The sequence below is a fragment of the Eurosta solidaginis genome, chromosome 1, assembly GCF_040869045.1.
Source record: "Eurosta solidaginis isolate ZX-2024a chromosome 1, ASM4086904v1, whole genome shotgun sequence".
Taxonomy (NCBI): domain Eukaryota; kingdom Metazoa; phylum Arthropoda; class Insecta; order Diptera; family Tephritidae; genus Eurosta; species Eurosta solidaginis.
The window spans coordinates 336,281,503-336,301,622 of NC_090319.1; the positions used below are offsets into that span (position 1 = coordinate 336,281,503).

Below are 20,120 nucleotides of genomic sequence, written 5' to 3' on the forward strand. Positions count from 1 at the left end.
ATTTTTAATTTTATAATTTATGTAATAATTTGGGAAAAATTTAAACAACGTGACATCAGGACGGAAAAGGCGACAGCTGTTTCGATTATACCTTGTCATCTCATTGTGCTTATACTGGACATTATCCCGATTTTGAAAATGTTACAATTCTCGATAAAGAAAAACATTACAATAAACGATATATTTTGGAGATGCTCCATATTATGAACACCCCTAATGGAATGAATTATAAGTCAGACGTAGACCAATGTGCCTACGCGTATCGCAACTTAGTTTCAAAGCAGCAATAACACACACGGCAAATCACAAGAGGCTCATCGAGAGCGCCACAGCCTAACAAAAATTCCGCTACGAACGCGATTGATGCCAACAAATAATGAAAAAGGGGGATGATATTATGCACATTTTGCTCTGTTACATTTTGTCTTGTTATTCTTAAAAATTCTCTGTGTATTTGTTGTGTAATTTTGTTTACTTATACGGTTCCTTAAAATTTGTTTATATTTGCGGTACTCTAATTGTTTACTTTCCTTTTTTCCACCTTCTGCCTATTATATTTTTTTGTTCAAACACCTGATTAGTCGATCATGCATTTCCATGCAAGCAAGTCGATCTAGTGGTATAAATGTATGTATGTATGTGATATAATGAATGCCTTTTTTTCTTTCAGAAACAAATTTATCCAGCCTGATTTTCTTAGCCCATCCGAGAAGCTTATGTTCAACCTAAGGTCTAAGCATAATTATTATCTTTGTTATACTAAAAATTCATTGGCTCGTCTGAAACATGATATTACATACATAACGCTTCAGCAGAGTGTACGAAATTCTACATAAACCGAAATTGGATAGAATCTAATCGCTAATTACAAGTGACATGAATTTTATCCTAAGTTTAAGTAGAATCGCTAGGGAGCTCAATTTTGACAAAAAGGAAATGGACAAAATCGACAGACATGGAAAGGCTAATAACAACTTATGTATATAAAAGATACCTGCAAGCAAACATCGAATAAATGCGAAAAATATTGGTGGTTAATTAGGGCATAACGCGCATTTCTGCAAACATCTGATAATCTATGTAGCTATAAAGATCTAACGGCAAAATTGAGAGACACTAAGAAATATGTAGTAGCTGATTTATCTCCTGATAATCGACTATTCGAATATTGGATTAGTTAATAAGAAAACCCTGTTAAGTAAACTAATCGACTAATTGTTTGCATTCGTTTAGTGACAGATTCGACTATTCGAAGTGTTTTTGTTTTTGTAATTTTTCAATGAGTTCTCTGATTCGTAAATACGTTGTAGAGTTTTAGTGGGATATCCGCAGCTAACATATTTTGTACTTTGCTTCTTTGGCATCCTCGGAACTAGAAATTCCATACCCAGCTATATTTCCGAAAACTTATTTTACAGCAATTTTTTTTTTAGTTTGTAAGACAAAAAATTTAAATGAGGAAATTGTTAATTTTTTTTTTATTAAAAAAAATTTAATTTACGAAACCGTCAATATTCAATGTTGAAATTTAATACCAGCTAATCGATTTTCATTCAATCCAAAAGTCGATTAGTCGAATAATCCATTGTAAACAATAACCCTAGTATTCACTACTGTATCTGCTAGTGCAATGTTTTTAAATCATTATTGGAGCAAACCTTGCCACCTGTTAACTTTAAAACATTTAGCAATGTAGTAGCTTTCCTCGTTTATTTCACGAAGAATTGTGAGATGATATGAGTAGCCAAATATAACTCGCTTAGCGTAATTTCTATTTCGAAAATTTATGCCAAATTTGGCGCTTTCCGCGAACACAAGTTTTGTCCACATGTTGCGAACACGTTTCCGTCAGTTGACTTATAGAAATTTTGTTTTATAAACGGCGATTTGAGCTTCTGAAATTTTAAGGAAAAAGACAATTTATGCTCGGTAATTTAATGTAAAAACCAAAGCGATCAGTTGGTCAAAAATACGCAACGCTGTATTGCGAAAGTAATCAATCAACTGTTAATCAACATTTGTGCTTGCTGAAAGCGTCATTACCTAGACTATTTCGCCATTAGACGCGAATATTTCAAAAACCGGAACCAGTTGAAACTTAACCAACTCCATATTCAGATTAGGACATTTTATAAAGTATACATAGTTTGTTTTCTGGATCGAAACCTTTTGTGTTATTTACATACATATATATCTACACTTTTCCACTAAATCCAACGAAATTTAAATAGGAATGGTTAAATTCACAATCACCACTGAATTTCGAACTAACGTTACCTAATGTCTGCCTCGGTTATTCAATACTAAATCATTAGTTTTTAATTTATAACTAAAACTTAAAAAAAAAATCAAACATAAAAAATAACACAAAAATACGTACAATAAAATGTAATGATTTAGGAAGGCATTACATTAATATGTATGTATAAGTGGTTAAAATTTCTACAACGAAACTACAATGCACCATACAAAAAAAAAATAAATTTTATTTCTCTCGGGTTTGGACGAAGCCAATATTTTGGAAGAGCTTGAGCCATAAGCAACGTATTACGAAAAGAAAAATTTAAATAATTTTTTTCTTTGCAGGTTTATTTAACAGATATTATATGGGTTCGAAAGTCTAATCTTCAAAGAATTAGTACATAATATTACTAGTTTTTGTCTACTTGTTATTTAAACTTGAAAGGAAAATAATATCTACAAATTTAAAGATAAAAGAAGCCAGAACACGCATAAATTTTTACTTTTTTAAATCTTAAAATATAAAATTTCTAAAATTATATTACGAAGGGCAAAGCTTCGAAAGCCCAGAACTATGGTTTGGAGGCCAATTTCGAAAAATTGAGAAATTTCTTTATTTTCATGGCTCAATCTCTTCAAAAAGATGGTTTGGTCCAATAACCAGCCGAGTACTGAACAGAGTTCTAAATCTTCATGAATAAATCCCCAATAACGTTTTAGAAGCTACCGGAAAAAAATATCTTTTATTAATTATGTTTTAATTTTCTAAAAAAAAACATCCAAAAGAAATTTTCTTCCGCAGCAAACTCAGTCTTAAATATTTTTCGGAACTCATTACGTAAGTGCATACTTAGAAACATATATTAAAAAAAAGTATATGTGACCTGGAATCATGAAACGACCTATTGTGCGAAAATACCGTTCTTTACTTTTTAAGCAATTCTTCAATGGAACAAACCGCAGTTCTCTATCTTTCTTAGTTTTTCAAAAATCGCATTTAAAGCCAAATCGGACCACATATACGATTTTTTGAAATATTTCGATCCATGCGCCATCTATCGGAGTTTTTTCTTATTATTGCATTGTCATGGGGTTCTGAACTATGTTCCAAGTTTCAAGCTTGTAGCTTATCGGGAAGTTACTTAAATTATAATTACAAAATTCGTTCACAACGGACGGCCGCTACACAGAGTCAAGCTAAATAAAAACTTTAAACGCGTTTTTCTCGAAAACTTGTTTTCGCACAATAGGGTTGTTTCATTATTCCAGGTCACATATGTATATTAGTCACAAAAGTTTGTATGATGAGTAGCTAATCTAATAAAAGGGTTATCCACTAAGATTTAAAAATAATGCAACTACGTTATTAGAGAATATGTGTCTTTGTTAGTTCACAAACAAAAATAGTTCGCACATGATACCTTGAATAAACATAACATAATAAAAATAAAAAGATCACTTACTTGAGTCACTGAAGAGTATGGTTGGTTCCAATGGGCGAGTTTTTACATACGGCATTCTTGGCCATGGCCACGTCACTGGCATAGACGATTCATAGTTAAAGTTATAGAGTTGATCTTCCAACCATTTACGTTTATCGGATGGTTCGGGATAAGTCGAAGCCAAGCCTTAATTATAAGAATATATAATCACACATTTTTGAAAATAAATATTTTAAAACACACATACCTTTGTCATAAGCACACTTAGTTACGCCCTCCGCAATGCGCATCGATACTTCGCGCACAGCTTTCAAAGGTGGGTAGAGTGAACCGCGTTCCAAATCGGTTTCCTCAACAAACTTAGCCAATTCTCGTGCAGCAATAAGGAACATATCATCAGCTATATGATGAGTACCAGTTGCAATTACACCCAACGCTACACCTGGAAAAATGTAAGCATTGTTGCCTTGGCCGGGGTTGAACGTTTTACCGATCATTTCCACTGGTGGAAATGGTGAACCGGAAGAAAAGATAACGCGAGCCTAAGTAGAATAAAACGTAAAGATATGCGTACAAATATAATATTTATACTTTAGGAGTTTAAAAGGCATTATAGTCATATTCTATAAACACAATTTGTATATCGTTAGTTTTGTGAAAGATTACCTTTTCACGGTTGCCGAAAAACGTCACATTCGTTCAAATTCGGTTGAAAACTGCCCTAGCAGAACTTAACACTTTATGCCACAAATTCTGAGATATGTTTCGTAAAAATACTGAGAAAGGACGATTTTGGATCGGCAGTCGTGAGCGGCAGTTGAGCTTTTATCAAAACACCGCCAAAATCGGTATCCTATATAGAACACTACGAAAAAATAGCCTTATTATAGATTGATCCATAAGCAAAAAAGGTATTTCCTTGCTTTCAAAGTTATCTTTAATCTTAGATATTTGTTTTCGATGTTCGAAATTAGACCTTCCCTAATTTGTGTTCTCTTGTGTAATTTATTGTTTTTAATTTTTATGGAAGATCTGTTTTTGACAGGCCAACCTAATAAAAACGAATTGTATTAGAGCAACCGAAATTGAATTTACTGCATAAAAATCTAATACTGTTTTCACACAGAAACTTAATCGAATCACAATTGTATTTGTCCCCTGGTCTATGAAAAGGTAGCTTATGACTCAAAAAAAAATTTCCACTTTTTCTGGTTTCGATAGTTTTTGAGACGCTCTTTCACGTGGTGAAAATTAGAAAGTCCTAACTTGCTTAGAGGTGTACTAAAAATGTAGAGAAAGAAGAGCACAAAGGAAAGACGATGAAGCCTTTGGTTCCTTCGATGCCACTTTGGTGGCTGGTGAAGCATCCTCAGATTTTTTTGATAGCATTTTTTTCGATGGCAATGGAGCCAAAATATCGGTCAGAAACTGGTTTGTGCTTTGCCTTTTGGGCATGACTGTTCATAATGCAAAAGAAAAACTACTAAGAAACTGAAGAAATGCATTGTTTATCTTTAACAGCTGTTTCTCGCAATTTCTTTTTTGAGTCATAAGCCACCTTTTCATAGGCCGGGTCACATTTAATGAAATAATTAAGTTTCCCTTTTCATACAGGATATTTTGCTTCATTAAGCGAACATCAAAAAAATATTTCGTTTTTACAAAAAATAGTTAAAATGGATAGCAGCCGTTTCCTTCTTAACTATAAATACAATCAAAATAAAATGCATGCGGAACTATCCGTAGTTGTTGCATCTAACCAAATAGGTGCCTATTTTCGAAAAAGCCATATTATCTTTTGCTGCAAATGCAGCGAAAAATAGATTCTGAATTTTCCGTGTTCTTCTATTTTTCGAAAATTATTGACAATAATTTATTTTTGATTGTCATTTGCTACATTGACAATGAAATTCGAAGCACCAAGCAAAACCGACTGGATTTTTCACTCGATTGGGCATTGAATAAAGCTATAATGAGATAATTAAGGATTTGTATTTTGTATGGAAGATCGAGTTTAATTAGGGCTTTAATGTAGTAAACTTGACTAATTATTTCATTAAGCCTCTGTGTGAAATTGGCAGAAGTAGGTTTTCAATTTTTCTTCCGCGTTACATTCAGGTTTGGGCCAAAAAAGTTGATATGTTCGTGCGTAACGCACGAGGAAATGATTTGTATGCTTATAGATCGGTATCTTCAAAAATTAGTTTGGCCCAACCCCGAGAAACAAATTTATCATGCAGTGTATTTTATTCCTCGATACGAAATGTACGATGCGATTTATTTAGATGTATAGAATCCTTTGCTAATATTTGTCTTTGACTTATGTAACAGGCAGAGTTCGTGAAACGTAAAGAGTTTGTGGAATATAAAGTTCTAATATTTTTAACATGTGATCCGCTTATTTGTCTAAGACCACTCTACAATAAATCCTCAATAGATAACACAGACCGACAGCATCTCAGACCCAGAAACCGGACTATATATTTTCGAAAGTTTATGATGCGCTGAATCCAAATCTGGCCTCAGAATTGCTCTATCAGCTCTGATTTTCTGGATATCCTAACTTAAAAGTGCAAAAAACACCGTTTTTGCCCATATTTGAGGTTATGTAGCCTTGCAGATGTTTTCTTTCACCAAATTAAAGGAAGGCATCTTTAAACACAAGTCTTCTACTTTCAAATGGCGTTGAGTTCGCTCAAACATAATTTTTTTTCGCTGAGATATTGCATATTGAAATTTTCAAATTTCAAAATTTTTCTGCACCTGAAAATCGATTGAGATAACATAGACATGGTATAGTCGATTACTAATTTTCTTGAATTGGATCTTAAAAAATATGGGAGTAAACGCTGTCCCCCGGGTTAAGTTGCTTAGCATGCTTGCGGTAAGATAGGGTTGGTTTCTATGGGTTAGGGCTGTGTGTGGCTCGGTACACGAGGGTTATATAGTGTAGGGGTGTGGTGAGTTAGCACACTTATGGTGTGAGACAAAATTTTATGAAAAATAAGACTCAATTCAGAAAATTAGTCATCGACTATATCATGTCTATGTTACCTCAATCGATTTTCAGGTGTAGGAAAATTTAGAAACATGAAAATTTTAAAATGCGATATCTCAGCGAAAAAAAATGATATTTGAGCAAACTCAACGCCATTTGAGAGAAGAAGATTTGTATTTAAAGATGCCATCCTTTAATTTTGGTGAAAGAAAACATCTGCAAGGCTACATAACTTAAAATATGGGTAAAAACGGTGCTTTTTGCACTTTTAGGTTAGGATACCTCGAAAACCAGAGTTGATAGAGCAATTCTGAGGCCAGATTTGGATTCAGCGCATCATAAACCTTCGGAAATATATAGTCTGGTTTCTGGGTCTGAATGTTGGTTAAATTTTGTCGGCTTCCGATTAGAGATTAAACTCTACAGGTGGTACTTCTTAATAAAAAAAAATTGGCATTCCTAAAATTTGTTCATAATTACCGATTACCAAAGGCAAAAATGTATATGGGAAATCTAGTTAATTAAAGTTTTGGAGGTAATTACGAAAACATATATAATCTCGTATGTGTAAAATAGCTCTAAGTCGCAGTCCGCTTCAAATGTTTCATTGTGAAGCTGCCTCAAGGCTTGCGTCCCTCCCTTAGATGTTTTTTGAAGTTCACTTACATCCGTATTGGTATACGCCTGTTCCGCTGTACATTCAGCTTTGTCAGTTGGGTTTGAAAGTGCAAATACGACAGGACGTTCATTATTTGTAGCCATAACACGTAAAATCTCTGGAGTAAAAATGCCAGCAGCTGCAGAAGCCCCAATAAGCACCTGAAAACATAATAAACAAAAAACCTATCGAAAATGTATACGTTAAAATGTATTATCCAACTAACACTTGGTTTCACTTTCTCGACAATCTGTTGCAAATCCTTGATGGGTTCATGATCCTTGGCATACTTTTGCTGGTGGGACGACAAGGAGCCCTCCTTGCGTGTTGTTGTCAAAAGACCGTTAATATCAACCATCCATATTTTTTGTTTGGCTTCCTGTCAATAAATTTCTTGTATAGCACATTTCAAATTAATTAAGCAGACAAAAACACTTATAAAGCTGTCCCAGCCCCATTAAAATTAAATTTTTGACTTACCTCTTTGGTAACACCTTCTGCCATCATAGCTTTCGTCACAAGATCCGCAATTCCTACAGCTGCTTCACCAGCGCCAGCAAACAGGAAGGTATATTGTGTTATATTCTTGCCCGTAATACGTGTGGATGCATAAATGCCACCGAGAGCCACAGCGGCTGTACCCTGAATATCATCGTTAAATGTACAATACGTATTACGGTATCTATCGAGGAACCTAAATGCATTGTGATTGCCAAAATCTTCAAATTGAATCAAAGTATTTTGGCCATAACGTTTTACAACGGCTTGCATAAATTCATCTAAGAAATCATCATATTCTTTGCCAACTACACGCTTCTGTCTCAACCCCACATACAGTGGATCTTCAAGTAAATCGATATTATTCGTGCCAACGTCTATCAAAATAGGCAAACAATTGTGAGGTTTAATGCCAGCCAAGGCAGTATAAAGTGCTAGCTTGCCAACGCATATACCCATACCATTGGCACCTAAGTCTCCTAAGCCCAGAATGCGTTCACCATCTGTCACGCAGACGGCACGCACATCGGACTCAGGCCTGGAAAAGAAGTTGCAAGAAATGGTTAATTCAATGTAGCTCAGACCTTATGGACTTACCAATTTTTTATAACATCAAAAACATAACCACGATCATTGAAGCTTATAAAAAGACCACGTGGCCTACGGTAAATTAAACCAAAACGTTGACATGCTAAACCTACGGTTGGCGTATATACAATTGGCATGAGATGTTCAATGTTTTCGGCGAGGAAACGATAGAATAAGCGTTCATTACGGTCTTGTAAATCAGCCAAGTAAAGATATTTGTTCAATGGCTCTGAATATCGGCTAACGGCCATTTTACATAGTTCCAGTTGCTCTTCCTGTGTCTTGAAGCGTGCAGGTTGCAGGCCATGTATACCCAAGGTTTGACGTTCCTCGAGTGTGAAGGCTAGACCCTAGAAACATTTCAAAACTCACCGATTAAAATATTAATACATAATAACGTTTATAGTACTTTATAATAAAAATAATAGTACGACAAAATAAATTGTTTAGCCTTAAAAATAGAGGGTTGGTCAGACCGATTTTCGGCTACATTGCTTAATATTTCGAAAAGCAGTGTTTCGTTGCTGTTTATAATGTAGCCATGCCAACCAACCTTGTGGCTTTTTTTGCAATACCCCTACTCGTTTCCTCGAACTCCCTCACTGGTCCCCTTCGACCATTTTCCTACTTTATTTCATTCTCCCTCTTCCTAGCAACACTACCTCTGCAGCTCACGCTCTATCTTCCTTTTCTGCTCCCTAACGCTGTCCTTTTTTCCCATCCCGCTCTTCATTTCTTTCTGACTCTGTTGTTATCACTATTCCGCTCTTACTCTCTTCCTCTCAAAACATTTCCTCTAAATCCCTGTGTCCTTGTCCACCACTATCTTCCTCTCCCTTTTGTTCTCCCCTACCTTTCGTTCTTACTCTTCCTTTCGTTACAAATCCTTTATTCCCTTTTTACTCTCCCTCTCGAGCCATAATCTCAGCTCCACTATCCACAAAAAGCGTTCTATACTTCAATCTACCCTGCAGCGAGTGAGAGAGTAATGCAAAGCGACTGTTTCTCCATACAGATTTAATGACTACCTTCGAACCGGTGCTTACCAGATGCATATCGGAACAGTTATAAGCCGCACTTGCAGCACTAGCGCTCAACTCTGAGCTATATATGTTTAAATGAAATAATTAAAGGCTGCGACCATTTCAGAACCACCTAGGACTGAACCTTTTAAGAACGTGTTCAAAGGGCGAAGGGGGCAACTGCCGTTTCGTAGGACATCACATTGTTAAAAGTGCCAGTTGAAAGCACTGCGATGGGATAGGATTAGGACTAATACCGTCTCTTAATGCGAATAGTTCACAACTTGTGCGATTTGTCGTTAAATCGAAACCATTGAGTAGATCGAAAATGCTCCACAAAAAGTGATCACTCAACGGTTGATACACTGTTGGGATTGTTGAAAGCACACAACGGCTAGGTATTTCACATTTTTGAACCATCATTTCGGTAAATCGATTGGCATGAAAAATATAACCAATTGTATATTTGCATTGAAATTGTTGCTATAAATTTGCACAACACTGTATGTATGAAACTCCAACAAATCGAATCATACATTTTTTCGAATGCAATGTTATACAAATATATTTCTATTTATCAATTATAACCGACTCAAACTGGCTAATACGGAAATAAATAAATTTTTCTTTAACGTAATTTGCACACATATCTTTTGCTTATTTGAGAACCGTGCCACTTACGACCTCTTCACTCTTTATATTCCACATATTGTTTCACTTATTTGTGCTTACCTTATTTAAACGAGGATCTCTCAAATGATCAATACCACGTACTCCAGAGGGGCAGAGAACATCGCCGACAACATCATGAAAATGTCTAATATCAGTCGTTGCTATTTGCTGTGCGATGGGTGTAGTTGCGGCTGCTGCAGGACGCGATGCAGCACATATTTTCGTCAAATTTCCACATAAACTGAAAAAGAAATATGTTAAAAAAAAAAAAATTAGTCAAAGTTTATTATCATCATAAATTTAAAATGTAAGAAATGAACGAAACCTGCTAAGAAATGCTATCACCTTTTACGTCTTTTGGCGATATTTCTTACAAACTGATTGGTAAGATTCATGTTAAGCGAATGCAAATATTATGACGAAGAGGTAAAAAAAATAGTTTACCTACTTGAGCAAGGCGGGAGACACACGCCTTGAAACAAGGGAGTGTAATCCTAATGGATTTTAATAATTTACTGTTGATTAGCTTTCGAATCAACTACTTTGTCATGACTTGATATAAGAATGTATAGGGTTCTACAATTACTGCATTTGGAATGTTATACCAGAGAAAGTACTTAACACGGTAACCGTAATGAGCATTATTTGCGGGTGACGCTAATGTTGTGCTGATAGGCTCATATATCTTATCTTACGTGCGATTCTTAGATCAAATACATACATGCAGAGACCGAACCAGTTATAATAAAATTTATAATAAAAGAAACATATATTTTTTTAATGTGTAAACATTTTTTTCACGGTATGGGGGAGTCCAGAATGTAAGTTTAAAGTAAGTGTAAACGTAGTTGTTGTTGTTGTAGCGATGAGGACACTTCCGAAGGCCTTGGGGAGTGTTATCGATGTTGATGGTCTTTTGGCGCATGCAGATAGGGTACGTTCCGGTAACAAGCACCATTAACCCGGCCATCTCGGGAACGATTTAGTATGACCCCATGAAAGGCCATACCGCCCACCCACGCCCTAGATCCTTGCGGAACTTGGGGTCGCCAGAGCCTCGGCTGTTAAAGTAACGGATTTCGCCATGGGTAGATGAGGTTGACAATTGGGTTGGAGAATCTATATTTTGCGCTGGCAACACCTTGAAAGGGTTGCGCTACACGACCCCTTGAATCAATTTGGTACTTTAGTCGCATCTTAGACAGGCATACCTGCCGCAGGTATATTCTAAGCCCCCTAACCCGGTAGGGGTGTAAAGGTAGTTTTCGGAGGTGGTAGGTTGAAGGGAGAGTACAGCATGTGTAGTTACTAGTATAGGAATGGTGCACGTGGCCGACGTGGGGTGATGGTAGCGTGTTCCGCCTACCACACCGCAGGTCTTGGGTTCAACTCCCGGGCAAAGTTTTTCTAAGCGAGATCTGGGCGAAAAAAGAGATTCATTTAGCCATGTCCGTCCGTCCGTCCGTCCGTCCGTCTGTCCGTTAACACGATACATTGAGTAAATTTTGAGGTATTTTAATGAAATTTTGTATGTAAATTCCTGGGCAATCATCTTAGATCGCTATTGAAAATGAACGAAATCGGACTATAACCACGCCCACTTTTTCGATATTGAAAATTTCGAAAAACCGAAAAAGTCCAAAGACGGATGAAGCGATGAAAGTTGGTAGGTGGGTTGACCTTATGATGCAGAATAGAAAATTTGTAAAATTTTGGAAAATGGGCGTCGCACCGCCCACTTTTAAAAGAAGATAATTTAAGAGTTTTGCAAGCTGTAATTTGGCAGCTGATTATGCAATGTTCGGTTACGCCTGAACTTATCCTTCCATACTTGTTCTGCTGTAAAATTGTTACATACAAAAACTGAATTTTTTCAAATATAAAAGGCGTTTCCAACTGTGATCAAATCATTGAGTCTGTATATATAACTATGGTACTAATCGATTGACTTTGGCATCTAGAATTAAAAAATATATAGCTTAAAGATCGGGCTTTCGTTTTTAAGATACAGATAAAGAATTGACACATTATAAGAAGGATGCAGGATTTGTAACAATTTTCGGCTGGGAAAATTTTTTGAAAGGGACTTTTTGACTCAAAAAAAACAAAAAATATCTATTAAATAAGATTCCAATCGCTGCAAAATTGTTAAGATTTAAGGACAAATATTTAATTGACTGCAAAATCATTAACCTATTGGAGGCCCTTCAATGTACTCACAAAAAAGGTATTGCCATTATTCATATCAGCTGTTGAATTTTTTAGAGTTGTCAATCAAAATCATACGACAAAAACACTTATCATAGCACAAACAACAATTACGCTTTTTGTTTTGATTGTTTTAAATCTCAAAATACGATATCAGCTGATAAAATATGGGCATGCTTTTTGCGAAGCTTTTGTGTGATAGGTTACACTACCCTGCCAATTTATGAAAATATTTCGACCTCTCATTTGAAGTTGTCACAAATCCAACAAAATTTTGCGTATAGAACTGCATAATCGCGTTTCAATGATTTATATTTTTAATGCAAATTTGAATTCTGCAGGAAATATTATACATTTATATCTAAATTCAAGTTCAAAGCAAAAACCTTGCAGCGTAGTATATACAAATGTATAAGCTTTATGTACATTATTTATAAAACCATGACCACAGCCAATAATATATGTTTGTTAGCAATATCATATCAAGTTATTCGAGATTAGTAAGTAATTGTATTTGGAGCAGTGAGCTTTCTTCATACCGCACACCTAGATCAATAGGCAGCTAACTAAAAAATTGTAAATTTCGAATTAATGAATGCCTCCACGCTTCCCAATCCAATACTGTGTACTCGATTTATTTATACCTCCACTAATTAGCGAGAAAAGACTTACAATTTTTCTATAGTATTAAAATCGTATAACCATTTTGTAAAATTTTGAAACAAACCCGAAAATTGCCTCATATGAACGCCAAGCGGGGCTCTGTATTCTAGAAAACTTTTAGGTGTTAATTTAAGCATTAATGAAAATTTTAGACCTGATAGAAAACCTACACAGAGTGGGTGAAACATATTTTTGAAGGAATTAAGAAACAAATTTTATAAGGTCGTTAGTGAAAAATCGATCGATTCAGAATAATTCCTTTTTAATTTTCTTTTGTTGGTTTTCCGAAAGGGGGTTTCCGAGCACGACAAATATCACTGAAGATGGCACAACGCTACAACTGGTTTGTCTCTAAACCTTTGTCATATTTGGATGACGAAAATCGTTTCAATATCCACCTGAATCATTTTCTGTAAACAGACTGAATATGACCTGAAATTCTAATCAGTTTTGAAAGTCAAAGCTCGTGGTAAAGGCTAGGAAATATTTAGAGTGTGAAACACTAAAAAAAATTGTTGTGCCAGAACATGATGTTAAAAAGTAAACGACATAAACACAATTATTTATACAATAAAACACTGAAAGAAAAGAGCTGGGCATTCAACCGAACTCGGTACAACCGAAGTTTCCGTTAATTTTTATACTCAGTTGAGCAGAGCTCACAGAGTATATTAAGTTTGATTGGATAACGGTTGGTTGTACATATATAAAGGAATCGAGATAGATATAGACTTCCATATATCAAAATAATCAGGATCGAAAAAAAATTTGATTGAGCCATGTCCGTCGGTCCGTCCGTCCGTCCGTCCGTTAACACGATAACTTGAGTAAATTTTGAGGTATCTTGATGAAATTTGGTGTGTAGGTTCCTGAGCACTCATCTCAGATCGCTATTTAAAATGAACGATATCGGACTATAACCACGCCCACTTTTTCGATATCGAAAATTTCGAAAAACTGAAAAATTGCGATAATTCATTACAAAAGAGAGATAAAGCGACGAAACTTGGTAGATGAGTTGAACTTATGACGCAGAATAGAAAATTAGTAAAATTGTGGACAATGGGCGTGGCACCGCCCACTTTTAAAAGAAGGTAATTTAAAACTTTTGCAAGCTGTAATTTGGCAGTCGTTGAAGATATCATAATGAAATTTGGCAGGAACGTTACTCCTATTACTATATGTACGCTTAATAAAAATTAGCAAAATCGGAGAAGGACCACGCCCACTTTTAAAAAAAATTTTTTTTTAACTAAAATTTTAACAAAAAATTTAATATCTTTACAGTATATAAGTAAATTATGTCAACATTCAACTCCAGTAATGATATAGTGCAACAAAATACAAAAATAAAAGAAAATTTCAAAATGGGCGTGGCTCCGCCCTTTTTCATTTAATTTGTCTAGGATACTTTTAACGCCATAAGCCGAAAAAAAATTAACCAATCCTTTTGAAATTTGGTAGGGGCATAGATTTTATGACGTTAACTCTTTTCTGTGAAAATGGGCGAAATCGGTTGATGCCACGCCCAGTTTTTATACACAGTCGTCCGTCTGTCCTTCCGCATGGCCGTTAACACGATAACTTGAGCAAAAATCGACATATCTTTAATGAACTTAGTTCACGTGCTTACTTGAACTCACTTTATCTTGGTATGAAAAATGAACGAAATCCGACTATGACCACGCCCACTCTTTCGATATCGAAAAATACGAAAAATGAAAAAAATGCCATAATTCTATACCAAATACGAAAAAAGGGATGAAACATGGTAAGCTAATTGGATTGTTTTATTGAAGCGAAATATAACTTTAGAAAAAACTGTATAAAATGGTTGTGACACCTACCATATTAAGTAGAAGAAAATGAAAAAGTTCTGCAGGGCGAAATAAAAAACCCTTAAAATCTTGGCAGGTATTACATATATAAACAAGTAAGGAAGGTTAAGTTCGGGTGTAACCGAACATTACATACTCAGTTGAGAGCTATGGTGACAACATAAGGGAAAATAACCATGTAGGAAAATGAACCGAGGGTAACCCTGGAATGTGTTTGTATGACATGTATATCAAATGAAAGGCATTAAAGAGTATTTTATGAGGGAGTGGGCCATAGTTTTAAAGGTGGACGCCATTTAGGGATATAGCCATAAAGGTGGATCAGGGTTGACTCTAGAATGCGTTTGTACGATATGGGTATCAAATGAAAGGTGTTAATGAGTATTTTAAAAGGGAGTAATCCTTAGTTCCATAGGTGGACGCCGTTTCGAGATATCGCCACAAAGGTGGAACAGGGGTGACGCTAGAATTTGTTTGTACAATATGGACATCAAACGAATGGTGTTAATGAGTATTTTAAAAGGGAGTGGGCCTTAGTTCTATAGGTGGATGCCGTTTCGAAATATCGCCATAAAGGTGGACCAGGGTTGACTCTAGAATGTGTTTGTACGATATGGGTATCAAATTAAAGGTATTAATGAGGGTTTTAAAAGGGAGTGGTGGTTGTTGTATAGGTGGTCGAATTTTCGAAATATCGCCATAAAGGTGGACCAGGGGTGACTCTAGAATTTGTTTGTACAATATGGGTATCAAAAGAAAGGTGTTAATGAGTATTTTAAAAGGGAGTAATCCTTAGTTCCATAGGTGGACGCCGTTTCGAGATATCGCCATAAAGGTGGGCCAGGGGTGACTCTAGAATTCGTTTGTGCAATATGGGTATCAAACGAAAGGAGTTAATAAGTATTTTAAAAGGGAGTGGGCCTTAGTTCTATAGGTGGACGCCTTTTCGAGATATCGCCATAAAGGTGGACCAGGGGTGACTCTAGAATGAGTTTGTACGATATGGGTATCAAATTAAACGTATTAATGAGAGTTTTAAAAGGAAGTGGTGGTAGTTGTATATGTGAAGGCGTTTTCCAGATATCGACCAAAATGTGGACCAGGGTGACCCAGAACATCATCTGTTGGATTCCGATAATTTATTTATATATGTAATACCTGCCAAGATTTTAAGGGTTTTTTATTTCGCCCTGCAGAACTTTTTCATTTTCTTCTACTTAATATGGTAGGTGTCACAACCATTTTATAAAGTTTTTTCTAAAGTTATATTTCGCTTCGATAAAACAATCCAATTACCTTACCATGTTTCATCCCTTTTTTCGTATTTGGTATAGAATTATGGCATTTTTTTCATTTTTCGTAATTTTCGATATCGAAAAAGTGGGCGTGGTCATAGTCGGATTTCGTTAATTTTTCATACCAAGATAAAGTGAGTTCAAGTAAGCACGTGAACTAAGTTCATTAAAGATATGTCGATTTTTGCTCAAGTTATCGTGTTAACGGCCATGCGGAAGGACAGACGGACGACTGTGTATAAAAACTGGGCGTGGCATCAACCGATTTCGCCCATTTTCACAGAAAAGAGTTAACGTCATAAAATCTATGCCCTACCAAATTTCAAAAGGATTGGTTAATTTTTGTTCGACTTATGGCGTTAAAAGTATCCTAGACAAATTAAATGAAAAAGGGCGGAGCCACGCCCATTTTGAAATTTTCTTTTATTTTTGTATTTTGTTGCACTATATCATTACTGGAGTTAAATGTTGACATAATTTACTTATATACTGTAAAGATATTAAATTTTTTGTTAAAATTTTACTTTAAAAAAATTTTTTTTTAAAAGTTGGCGTGGTCCTTCCCGATTTTGCTAATTTTTATTAAGCGTACATATAGTAATAGGAGTAACGTTCCTGCCAAATTTCATCATGATATCTTCAACGACTGCCAAATTACAGCTTGCAAAAGTTTTAAATTACCTTCTTTTAAAAGTGGGCGGTGCCACGCCCATTGTCCAAAATTTTACTAATTTTCTATTCTGCGTCATAAGTTCAACTCATCTACCAAGTTTCGTCGCTTTATCTCTCTTTTGTAATGAATTATCGAAATTTTTCGGTTTTTCGAAATTTTCGATATCGAGAAAGTGGGCGTGGTTATAGTCCGATATCGTTCATTTTAAATAGCGATCTGAGATGAGTGCTCAGGAACCTACACACCAAATTTCATCAAGATACCTCAAAATTTACTCAAGTTATCGTGTTAACGGACGGACGGACGGACATGGCTCAATCAAATTTTTTTTCGATCCTGATTATTTTGATATATGGAAGTCTATATCTATCTCGATTCCTTTATATATGTACAACCAACCGTTATCCAATCAAACTTAATATACTCTGTGAGCTCTGCTCAACTGAGTATAATAAATTAGCGGAATCCAACAGATGATGTTCTGAGTCACCCTGGTCCACATTTTGGTCGATATCTGGAAAACGCCTTCACATATACAACTACCACCACTTCCTTTTAAAACTCTCATTAATACGTTTAATTTGATACCCATATCGTACAAACTCATTCTAGAGTCACCCCTGGTCCACCTTTATGGCGATATCTCGAAAAGGCGTCCACCTATAGAACTAAGGCCAATTCCTTTTAAAATACTTATTAACTCCTTTCGTTTGATACCCATATTGCACAAACGAATTCTAGAGTCACCCCTGGCCCACCTTTATGGCGATATTTCGAAAATGCGACCACCTATACAACAACCACCACTCCCTTTTAAAACCGTCATTAATACCTTTAATTTGATACCCATATCGTACAAACACATTCTAGAGTCACCCCTGGTCCACCTTTATGGCGATATTTCGAAACGGCGTCCACCTATAGAACTAAGGCCTACTCCCTTTTAAAATACTCATTAACACCTTTCATTTGATACCCATATCGTACAAACATATTCTAAAGTCACCCCTGGTCCACCTTTATGGCGATATCTCGAAAAGGCGAACACCTATAGAACGAAGGCCCACTCCCTTTTAAAAATATTCATTAACACCTTTCATTTGATACCCATATCGTACTAACAAAGTCTAGAGTCACCCCTGGTCCACATTTATTGCGATACCACGAAAAGGCGTCCACCTATAGAACTAAGGCCCACTCCCTTTTAAAATATTCATTAACTCCTTTCGTTTGATACCCATATTGCACAAACGAATTCTAGAGTCACCCCTGGCCCACCTTTATGGCGATATCTCGAAACGGCGTCCACCTATGGAACTAAGGATTACTCCCTTTTAAAATACTCATTAACACCTTTCTTTTGATACCCATATTGTACAAACAAATTCTAGAGTCACCCCTGGTCCATCTTTATGGCGATATTTCGAAAATTCGACCACCTATACAACAACCACCACTCCCTTTTAAAACCCTCATTAATACCTTTAATTTGATACCCATATCGTACAAACACATTCTAGAGTCACCCCTGGCCCACCTTTATGGCGATATTTCGAAACGGCGTCCACCTATAGAACTAAGGCCCACTCCCTTATAAAATACCCATTAACACCTTTCGTTTGATGCCCATATTGTACAAACAAATTCTAGGGTCACCCCTGGTCCACCTTTATGCCGATATCTCGAAACGGCGTCCACCTTTGGGACTAAGGATTACTCCCTTTTAAAATACTTATTAACACCTTTCTTTTGATAGCCATATTGAACAAACAAATTCTAGGGTCACCCCTGGTCCACCTTTATGGTGATATCTCGAAACGGCGTCCACCTATGGAACTAAGGATTATTCCCTTTTAAAATACTCATTAGCACCTTTTATTTGATACCCATATCGTACAAACGCATTCTAGAGTCACCCCTGGTCCACCTTTATGGCGATATCTCGAAAAGGCGACCACCTATACAACAACCACCACTTCCTTTTAAAACCCTCATTAATACCTTTAATTTGATACCCATATCGTACAAACACATTCTAGAGTCACCCCTGGTCCATCTTTATGGCGATATTTCGAAAATTCGACCACCTATACAACAACCACCACTCCCTTTTAAAACCCTCATTAATACCTTTAATTTGATACCCATATCGTACAAACACATTCTAGAGTCACCCCTGGCCCACCTTTATGGCGATATTTCGAAACGGCGTCCACCTATAGAACTAAGGCCCACTCCCTTTTAAAATACTCATTAACACCATTCGTTTGATGCCCATATTGTACAAACAAATTCTAGGGTCACCCCTGTTCCACCTTTGTGGCGATATCTGGAAACGGCGTCCACCTATGGAATTAAGGATTACTCCCTTTTAAAATACTCATTAAAACCTTTAATTTGATACCCATATCGTACAAACGCATTCTAGAGTCAACCCTGATCCACCTTTATGGCTATATCCCTAAATGGCGTCCACCTATAAAACTATGGCCCACTCCCTCATAAAATACTCTTTAATGCCTTTCATTTGATATACATGTCATACAAACACATTCCAAGGTTTCCCTCGGTTCATTTTCCTACATGGTTATTTTCCCTTATGTTGTCACCATAGCTCTCAACTGAGTATGTAATGTTCGGTTACACCCGAACTTAACCTTCCTTACTTGTTATACATTACAAATAACTGCTGATTCAACTTCGCACAATTTTTGATATTGGATTGACCGTTTCAACTAAATAAATTTATCATAAGTAAGCCACAGCTCTGGTAACTTAATCTTATTACTGTCACCCGAAGAACACCAATGAAAACTGTTAAAATAACAGATTTCCGTACACATTAGAATAACAGACAGTTATTTCTGTGGCACCATGCCTATGAGAAGAAGGAAGAGAATGCTGTAAGCGTAAGTTTCTCTCTAAATTTAGCTGATGTTGAAATGAGCACGAAAATCATTTCTTTTAACAGAAAAATCAGTGAGACTGATAGAGAATCTGTCATTTATACAGCATATTGTTAACTTGAGACCAACTGTTTCTCCTTTATTGAAATGACTAAACACATTTGTTCCCTTTACGAAAATCTCAGTTAAATTAACAATAACGCGATCAATTCTACAGAATGTCTGTCAGTTCAAGAACAAAAAGCTCGACGGGTTGATTTTACTAGCGGCATTTTTTTAAGTGAACAACATTGATAACAAAACAAATAAGGATGTCTAAGTTCGGGTGTAACCGGACGTTATACACTCAGTCTGAGTTTCAACTGTACAGTTCATTTTTATTTTTTTGGGCCTCTAGAATTGTTGTGTAATGCCTGTT

At 36.0% G+C, this 20,120-nt stretch overlaps 2 protein-coding genes across 4 annotated transcripts in view; one reads left to right on the plus strand and one right to left on the minus strand.

Moving 5' to 3' along the window:
• Positions 1–20,120, minus strand: part of Men-b (Malic enzyme b) — a 74,741-nt gene that overhangs the window by 24,355 nt on the left and 30,266 nt on the right. For all 3 annotated transcript variants that reach the window (XM_067762246.1, XM_067762244.1, XM_067762245.1), the window contains exons 2-8: positions 10,180–10,360; positions 8,435–8,775; positions 7,820–8,375; positions 7,566–7,718; positions 7,348–7,500; positions 3,931–4,225; positions 3,705–3,869 (exon numbers count right to left, since the gene is read on the minus strand). In XM_067762246.1, coding sequence (XP_067618347.1) covers positions 3,705–3,869; positions 3,931–4,225; positions 7,348–7,500; positions 7,566–7,718; positions 7,820–8,375; positions 8,435–8,775; positions 10,180–10,360 — 1,844 coding nt within the window. The remainder of the gene's footprint in view (positions 1–3,704; positions 3,870–3,930; positions 4,226–7,347; positions 7,501–7,565; positions 7,719–7,819; positions 8,376–8,434; positions 8,776–10,179; positions 10,361–20,120) is intronic.
• DNAlig3 (DNA ligase 3) overlaps positions 10,310–20,120 on the plus strand; it is a 64,564-nt gene continuing 54,753 nt past the window's right edge. Inside the window, exon 1 of the mRNA XM_067762242.1 lies at positions 10,310–10,503. Coding sequence (XP_067618343.1) covers positions 10,455–10,503 — 49 coding nt within the window. The 5' untranslated portion in view covers positions 10,310–10,454. The remainder of the gene's footprint in view (positions 10,504–20,120) is intronic.